The 9,775-nt window shown below is 35.9% G+C and overlaps 1 protein-coding gene across 1 annotated transcript; it reads left to right on the top strand.

The window, feature by feature from the left end:
* The first annotated feature begins 5,766 nt into the window (after nt 1-5,766).
* On the top strand, nt 5,767-6,943 carry LOC118974496 (olfactory receptor 4A5-like). The gene has a single exon (XM_037027937.1). It carries the CDS (start codon nt 5,809-5,811, stop codon nt 6,754-6,756), a length of 948 nt encoding a protein of 315 aa, XP_036883832.1. The 5' UTR covers nt 5,767-5,808; the 3' UTR covers nt 6,757-6,943.
* Nucleotides 6,944-9,775: the final 2,832 nt, after the last annotated feature.

Here is a 9,775-nt window from a genome sequence, read left to right as displayed (position 1 = left end):
TCTGATTTTCTTTATATAATTTTTTCTTTTGAAATTACAGGCTTTTCATCTATTTGTGTGTTATTCTTTCTTCATAAGACCCAAATCTTTTTCTCTGAGGATTGTTCTACGGTAGAAAATTTTCATCACTTTATTTGAAGTTGTACCAAATATATTAATAAAGTAATCTACAATGACTTTATATTCTATTTCCTTTAAAATGGAAATGATATAAAAAGTCAGAGAGGCTGGGTCTGCCCATAAATGTAGAAGAATAATTTTTCTGATAGAAATATCTGAGAGATTTCTGAAAACTCAACTTTCTGCCTAAGCTGCATTCTATCTTTAACTGGTTTTTGATTCTTTAGCTGTTTCCTTGTTATATTTTCCTTGGCATAGATATCTCTTATTGCTGTAGAAATGCGTATAAAGTCCCAATTTTCTGGGATGAAGTTGGGGAGAGGAAGAGACATACTTATAATTAGGAAAAAGGGGTCTTTAGGGATATGCTGTTTGAGTGACTGAAAAGCAGAAGGGTTCTACTACCTGGGAGAACGCCCAGTCATTGGCTACTTGAGGAAGATAAATCCCAGCGGTTGTTTTGTTAGCTATAGAAATTAATGGTCAGAGACATGAATGCTGTCCTACCTTCTCACAGGAAAGTACTTGCTATTTACTTTACCTCAATGTGCTGAGGAGAAGTACATTGAAATAACTACTTTCAGTGTTTTAAAATTTCTGGGGCTCTTGTATTGGCAAATAATAGATTTGACCAAGTTAATTTCCACAAATTTAGCCAGTTTTTACACAGCCATGAGAACACAGGATTGTTGGTTCTCTTTGGATGGATTTTCCCAGCAGGTGAGAGTGTTGAAGTATTTTACAAATACATATTCATGTTTTATTTAAGTGTCTTTATATCCTAGATATCTGTGTTGGATACTGCAACCCTTGTGTCAAAGACTGAGGTGATGGGGAGTCTGTGTGGACACATGGGTAGTGCGGCCACATGAAGCTCTTTCCACATCTACTGATCTCTATACATTACTCAGCGTTCCATGGTCACACATAGATACATGAGGTACCCACAGTCACTGCCAATGAAAGAAGCTCTGATTTCAAAGACTAAGGGAAAGACCTGAGGTGAGTTTTTAGAAGACCGAAAATTAATGCAATATATTTAAATGTTGCTAATGACTTCAATATACATATTTTCATTGGAAGAAATCTGAATTAAGAAAATTAAGGTAGCAAAATAAGAAAATAACCAGAATATACAAAAAGTGTTTGGTTTTTAGCATTACAGCCTGACAGGTATTTCTTATTTGTTTTGTTAAATAACAAAGGGAAACATTCAATGCCTTCCCAGTAAACTAATGGGTTCATAGTCTTGGTTCTTAGGGTATTGCATTTTATATGGTATATTAACATTTCTAATTATTCTAAAACCTTTAAATCAGAGAATTTATGATACATCATCTGTATATTGCTTTGTGTATTTACCACCCAAAGACAGATCTTTTTCTTTCATCACATACATGACCCCTTTTACCCTTCACTTTCGGGAAATCAGCACGCTGTTACCCTTTACTCTCCCCCTTCCGTTTGAGGTAACCAGCATACTTTTGTCTGTGCCTGTGAGTTTTTGTTTGCTTTTCTCCCTTGTTCGTGTGTAGCTTACAATTTTCTTTCCCACCTATGGGTAAAATCACATGGTCCTTGACTTTTTTCTCTGACTAATTTCACTTAGTAAAATCTCCCAGTCCATCCACATTGTTCCAATGGCAGGGTTTCATCTTTTCTCACTGTGGAGTAGTATTGTGTGTATATGCCTCATTTCTTTTATCCAGTTACCCACTGAGGGATACTTTGGTTGTTTTGATGTGTTTGTTACCACGAATAAGGCTGCAATGAACATAGGGGTGCATATATCTCATGTCACCCCCAAACTTAATATAAAATTAATGAGAAAATTTAAAATTGTAATGTAGCAATGTGTTAAAATGGGGAGAAATTGCTTCCTATTCAATTCTAGAAACTTGATATGAGATTTTGGATTTTTTTTGAAATTCTGAAGTTATACTTTACATTCAATATTATTCTGTACTAGTTTCAGGGCTACAGCAAAGTGGCCACACAGTCATATACTCCCCAGTGTGTTCCCCTTGATACTTAAAGTACAACCCTGACCCATACATAGTTATTACAGTATTACCGACAATATTTCCCATGTGGGATTTAGATTCAGATATGGAAGCTTGATCTGTGCAAATATTTTCAAAACTGTAATTCATAGACAGAGACAACAGTATGGTGGTAACCAGAGGGAATGTAGGTGTTAGTAATGAAGGGTAGAGGGGCCAAGTGCATGGTGATGCAAGATGATTTCACTTTGGGTGGTGGGCAACACTGCAATATACAGACCATGTATCATAAAAATGCACACTTGAAACTTACATGAGCTTACTAACTAATGCCATCCCAATAAATTTAATAAAAAATTAGCACAGCAACCCATATTGGTACATATTTGAAAGGAACCTGTGTTCAGTGAAGTGCCTTGTTTATTATCACTTACAAAATCATAGAATTGTAATTTTAAAGTACTTTAGAGGATATTTTTGTTAGTATAAAATTTTAATTTATCTCTTTAATAAGCCATACTCTGAAGAAACTAAGTTAAATGTAGTTTTTTAATTTTTTTTTGTTTTTAATTTTGTTTTTAGAGATAGGAGAAGGGAAGGAGAAAGAGAGAAAGAGAAACATCAATGTTGGTTGTACCCCACATGACACCCACCGGGGACTTGGCCCACAACCCAGGCATATGCCCTGGCCAGGAACCAAATCGTGACCCTCTGGTTCATAGCCCATGCTCAATCCACTGAGCTACACCAGTCAGGGCTAAATTATGTTTTTTAAATAGAGAAGTGTTAATCTAGAAGTTTAAGTTGAAAGTCTAATAATACTGTCTGTCAGGTTTTATAGTATTGGATCTTTGGTGACTTAAACAACAGAGAATACATTATATACCCAGTTTCTACATTTAAATAATTTAACTGGCTAGTAGGAGATTTATTCTGGAGAAATCTAACATTGATGATTAGTAAGAGTAAGGGCAGTAGATACATCCTGCATAAAGTAAGGAGTGAGAAAAAGAGAATCGGATATAGACTACCTCATATCCTCATGCTCTTCAATAGGTGTGCCTTTATCAGCCTACAGCTTCAAGAATGGAAGAGCTTCTGAATACACTGGAAGCAGCAATGTGAATGAGGCAGGTAGAGTGGTCCTCACAGCTGGCTTGTAAAGAAAGATCTACCTTTCAGCACATCCTCCCTCCCTCCGCCCTCCAAATCTATGGAATGGAATCAGTTTGTCTGTCTTTGAACTTAGGTGATTTTGTAACTTTTCTCTGGATAAAAATAAGCAAAAAATTTAGGTCTGTAGTTGTAGCTGTACAATTTTCTCTAAGTTAATTTTGTCCTTTACCATCAGATGTAGTGGAATCTGAGGAATAATAATTTGAAAACCTTTTTGGAACTCCTGTCTTACACTGTGTCTTGTGTTTATTTTTTATGGCATCTTATTATGCCTCCTGAGTAAACCCTGGAAGTCTTAGGGGATCAGCTTCTAAAATTCCTCAAGAAAGGAAATGCTTTTGAAGAAGAGTTTTTAAAAGACTATTGATCTCACTTAATTATCACCTTAATATTCTCATTACTTGTGGATATTTATTTCTTAAATAGAATTTCTCCTTTCTGATTTGATCCTTTTTAAAATTTTATCCTATACAATTCTTTTTGTGATGTACAGATCCCACTTTTTCCATGTTATTCAACTTGCTTCTAGTCTAAATACATTCCATCACAGGTGAATACTACTACTCATGTGTAATCCAATAGATAATTCCTGAGATGTAGAATCTTAGCCTATGCCTAAATAGGACTTGATAGAGTATAAAACTCTTTTTATCCTTTGTCTATGTCTGTAATTCTCACCACATTGACAAAGACTCAGATGATTCCCTATGATACAATGTTGATAGTGAAGCATTCAAGAATATTAATGATAGTTATTACTTATTTAACGTTTATTAGTTGCCAGCCAGTATTCTAGGTATTCACTTGTAATAAAGCAACAACCCAAGGGGCACGCTCTATTGTTATCCCCGTTGTAAAAAGGATGAAACTGAGGCACAGAAAGGTTTATTAGGTTGCCCAAGGTCACATAGTAGTAAGTGGCCAGGCTAGGATTTCAGTACAAGGCAATGTGCCTCCAGAGTCCATGTGATTCGATATTGTGCTACCGTCTCCCTGAAAGGGTGTTTTGAGTATTAAATAAGAATACACTGAATAGAATAACTCATAATCAGTATTTGTTTTATGTAATGATAAATTGCCACTTACCACTGGGTAGCCTTTTTGAGGAACAGTTATATGCTGGACATTTCTATTTTATTATAAAAATATGAAAAAGTCAGTAGAATAGAATGTAAGATGGAGTTGCACAAAGAGTCCCATGGAAGGTAAGACTGGACAAGGTTTCTTTTTTTAATATAATTTTTATTAAATTCTTGTTCAAGTACAGGTTTCTGTTTTATATTCCCAACCCTGCCCGCCCCCCGCCCCATGCTCCCCACCTCCCTCCCCTTTCCACCCCCCACCCTTAGTTATTGTCCATGTTGGACAAGGTTTCTGAGATTGTCTAGTTCCTGCCCTTTATCTTTCAAAAAGAAAACTGAGCCAGAGATGGAATTACATTTAGAAATGACTCAACCCCATGCCTTCTTACACTGACAATGGACCCTTCCCAAGATTATGCTGATTTTTGGAATCTGGGCACCAAAGCTCCATTTCTGAGCACTCTCAGTACTTTGGAGGAATTATAAATATAACCATGTTACATTGTATTTTTCTTTCTATTCAGTGTCTGAAAAAAATTCTCATTTCTCAATACCTGGGTCACTGCAAGAATTTTGAAAGAAATAATACCTGCTGGAAACATAAGATTTCATGATTGCCATAAGTCAGTGAAGTTCAGAAATATTTCGTGAAAATCTAAATAGTGTCTCTGTTTTAAGGGATGTAGGATAGACAAAGATTACATAAGTGCTTAAAAATTGAATACTATAAAAAAGAAGCAGAAAAATTGCTGACTGTCACAGAGTTCAACTGGGTAATTGCTTTAGGGAACAATTGGCTAACTTTGTCATAATTTGATGTATTCCAGTCTGTGGAAATTTAATGAGAGATCCATGAAGACTGAGCATCCTTTGAGACATAAAGGACTGAATACCTAATAGCAATTTATCATAGTTTAAGTGCATTATTCCAAAAAAGACATTATTTTTGATGCTACATCAGTTATATTGCAATGTACTCCCCACAAATATTGCCATCTCACAGGACTAACATCATGCCAATTTGTTTAGAGATTTTGTTTTGCCACTACCAGAGAGTAAGTCACTGCTGACTTGTGTGCCAAGGACTGACAGTTTAACTAGGCTCTATGAAAGACACAGTTAGCTGTGGGGTCTTTGATACATTTCTCTGTCGAACATCTACTAAGACTGAGAGGGAAAACCTTGACTTGTAGCCCAAACCAAATCATGTGAGGAGAAACAGAATTGTCAAGGGAAGATGCAATAGGCTATTAAGAAGAACTCACTGATCTTCACCAGAACTTTATTGTGTATAAACCGCTGTAGAACAAAAAATAATGAATATATATTCCAAGATATAATGGATATATTCATAGTGTGCTCACCATTTCATTACAGGTCCCTTCTCCTGACCTCTCCTCCTAGAAACAGGCTTTAGAGAAGACTGAATGGAATATAGTAACAATGTGACAGAATTTGTCCTCCTGGGCCTCACTCAGGATCCTGGGGGCCAAAAAGCTTTATTTGTCATATTTTTACTCATTTACCTTGTGACAATGGTGGGCAACCTGCTCATTGTGGTGACTGTTCTTGCCAGCCCCTCTCTGGGCTCCCCCATGTACCTCTTTCTTGTCTATCTGTCACTCCTTGATGCAGTGTATTCCACCGTCAGTTCACCCAAATTGATCATAAACCTACTCTGTGATCAAAAGACAATTTCTTTCTCAGGATGCATGGGACAGCTTTTTCTGGAACACCTTTTTGGAGGTGCTGAGGTCTTCCTGCTGGTGGCCATGGCCTATGATCGCTATGTGGCCATCTGTAAACCACTGCACTACATAACCATCATGAATAGACAGGTTTGCCTCCTGCTGTTGGTGGTGTCCTCGGCTGGAGGTTTTGTTCATTCTCTGATTCAACTTCTCTTTGTGTACAACCTCCCCTTTTGTGGCCCCAATGTCATTGACCACTTCATGTGTGACATGTACCCACTATTAGAACTTGCGTGCACTGACACCTATGTCTTAGGCCTCACTATGGTTGCCAATGGTGGAGCAATCTGTACGGTCATCTTTATTTGTTTACTAACATCCTATGGAGTTATCCTAAGTTCCCTTAAAACTCACAGTCAGGAAGGCAGGCGCAAAGCCCTGTCTACTTGTTTTTCCCACATCACGGTGGTTGTTCTCTTTTTTGTTCCCTGCATTTTTATGTATGTTAGACCTGTTTCTAACTTCCCTATTGATAAATTCATAAGTGTGGCCTATATTGTTATTACTCCCATGTTGAATCCTCTAATGTACACTTTGAGAAATTCAGAAATGACAAATGCTATGAAGAAACTCTGGTGTAGAAAGTTAGGTATAGATAGACTGAGAATGTGTCATTCATATTGAATGCACCTGTTACTAATTCTGAAGCAACAAACAAGTAGTTCATTCTAACAATGGATGAGTTAGTCAACCCAATGAGTTTTCTTGGGATGTTTTTCTTTATTCATAGAAGGTATCAAAAAGTAGAAGAAATTGTCCTGTGATGTTAAAATCAATCTAACACAGAAATTCTGAAGGGTGAATAAAGAGGCAGAGATATTTTTCCTATTATTAACAAAATAAACTAAGTCACCTTGTAAGTTTTTTATTGTTCAGTTAGAGTTGCCCTGATTTTATTTCTGTTGCTCTCCCCTGCCCCACACCACCAACCCCCACCTCATGGTCAATGTACCACTCACTGTGCATGCCCACAAATCCCTTATTCATGTTTCTTGGCTTGCCTCTTCCCCTTTTCTCTACTATCCCCCTATCTCCTCCCCTCTGATCATTGTCAGTTTGTTCTCTATCATTTATATTGAAATGTGCTTTAGAAGAATTTATTTTTCCCTTAGAAAGTGAAAAGCAAGCTACCTTGAAAATTTTGGATTTACCCCAAATAATGAGAAATGAATTTGGCTAATGTTAGAATTAATCTCTAATGTGAAAACAGTGGTGTATATGAGTGTATGTATGTAGGTATTGTATGCGTTGATTGATTGTTGTTGAAGTACAGTTGTCTCCATTTTCACTCCACCATGCTTCTCTGCCCCCACCATCTCCACCTCCACCTGGTAAACTTACCCTCTTTGGCTTTGTCCATGTGTCCTTCATACATGTTCCTTGATGGCCCTTCCCCTATTTTCCCTCAGCATCCCTCTCCCCATCCACTCTGGTTACGGTCAGTTTGTACTTTATTTCGAAATTTTGATGTTTGTTATTCTATGCATACAACAGGTTTTAGAAGCTGCCTTAACCATTTTGTCTTCCAGATTATTTCTGTTCCTTATTGTGATGCCTGTGCATTTGAAGTTCAGGATGTCTAGATGGGAGATGATACCATGTTTGGTTAAATGGACAATCATGGAACAGTTTTGTTAGATGTGATGTTGGATTCATTCACAGGTTGGGATGAATCCAAATGGGATAGTTGGAAAAAAAAACAGAGTCCAGTTCTTGATTAGAGTATAGAATACCTTACTAATCCAAGTTGTAAACATCTTTTCTTGCTTTTCTTCACTGGTTATTATGTGCCTTTTTGCCATTCTTCCAAGTGTAAATGAGCTTATGTTGACTTCATGACATGGAAGATTGTGTAAAGAAATGTGTTATTTTACACAGCAATGTGTTCCCTAAAAGTTGCCTTCATCTTCAATACTTTAAATTGTAGACTTAATAATGGTTTGTTTTTACATAAACAAAATTTTATTTTTCAATGTTATCTTAAAAAATTTTTATTTCCTCAGTGTGTAGCCTCTCCAGAATATCACAAATTAGATAGAACATGGAATTCCTTCCACTGTATTTTAGGAACACCATCTATGTTTTGTAAGAGTTTCTTTATTTTCTAACTAAAAAACATTGAAACCTTACATACTTAAAATTTTTATTATGTATTTCTTCATGTATACCAATAATATATGCAATTTATACCCAGAATATGATCAATATTGAAATTACTTGTGTATACCATTCCCCTCCTTCTTTCCAGATGTAATCCTAATGTTCAATTTTATATTTATCATAGTGAAAAATAGTTTAACTGCATATGTATGTATCCTTAATTTATAGAGTGTACAGTTCCATATTCTTTACCTTTATTAAAATGATGCTACATAGTACTATGTTTTCTGAATCTTTTATCCACAATGTTGACTTCCTCAGATTTAATCATGTTGTTGCTCATCTCTGTAGTCCCACCAGTTCTGTGCTCTGTATTATTCCATGTCTAAATATACCACATGTTTTGAACCAATTTAGCCAGTGTCCTTCTGTATGCTGCTATGGACATCCTAATAGAAATTGCTTTGTGTTGGGTAGGCTGTTTGCATGCTCACTTTTATGGATGGTTATAGTTTTGTCCTAAAGACGTTTTATCAGGTACATTCCTGCTTGTATTTATACATGTGTGTTTTTGTGTGTGTGTAAAGAATTTAAATCTACTTTATAAAGGTTTTTCTTCTGTGATAAAACTAAATTTTTCGAAACATTTTCAAAGATGCAACCTACTTTCCTAATCTGATATGTCATATTTATGATAAATTTTAAAGAGCTGTGTACCCAATTCTAGACTCTTTTTTCTTTTAATCACTTTATTATTCTTAGGACAATACTACATTATTATAGGACTTGTAAGTAGCTTTTGATATCTGTTAAGAGGTCTATTACACAATAGTCTTATTGAAAACAACATTTTCTGCTTCCAGCAACTATTTTCCACATAATTATTAGTACGACTTCAGAGGTCTTAGAAACCTACCAGCATTTTGACACACAGTATATTAAATGTCTAATTAATGTGGAAAGGAATTGATATATTGATCACATTGAATCATTCTTTGTAGGAACCTGAAAACTCTGAGTACTTATTTAGGTCTTTAAGATTCAGTTAAGATTCACCTTTTGGGATATTGCTGAGCAGTAATGATATGAATGACTTTTGTTTTTATAATCTTTCTGATATTTTACATCCTATTTCTTATTTTATATTACTTAGCAGAGGAATTACTGATACAATAACTGTGAGTAGAGGAAACCTGAACTTAGCTTTAAGACAAATGCCTGTGGTATTTCTGTACAAAATGCATTTATTAAAAATGATCATCTCCGTGTCCTCCAAGAAAAAATATCACTCTTCAAAAAAAAGCAACAACAACTGGAAAGTGTTTACAAAGAGTTTACAAAATTAAAGACGAGATGGGGGAAGGTATGGGAGTGTATTGGAAAAAATGAAGGGTTAGCAGGAACAATTATAAAGGCCATGTGAACAATAACAAGCTGCAGGTAGAGCAGGGGAGAGAGGTGAGGAAGGCTGGGGTAGTGGAGACAGGTGAGGGGAAAAGGCACAGAACGATACCTGAATAGCAATAAAAAATGTTAAAAGCAA

Source organism: Sturnira hondurensis, unplaced genomic scaffold, assembly GCF_014824575.4.
Source record: "Sturnira hondurensis isolate 20B ecotype Veracruz unplaced genomic scaffold, ASM1482457v3 Scaffold0019433, whole genome shotgun sequence".
Lineage (NCBI taxonomy): Eukaryota > Metazoa > Chordata > Mammalia > Chiroptera > Phyllostomidae > Sturnira > Sturnira hondurensis.
The sequence above is the reverse complement of the archived record's forward strand: the minus strand, read 5'-3'. Positions and strand labels throughout refer to the sequence as shown.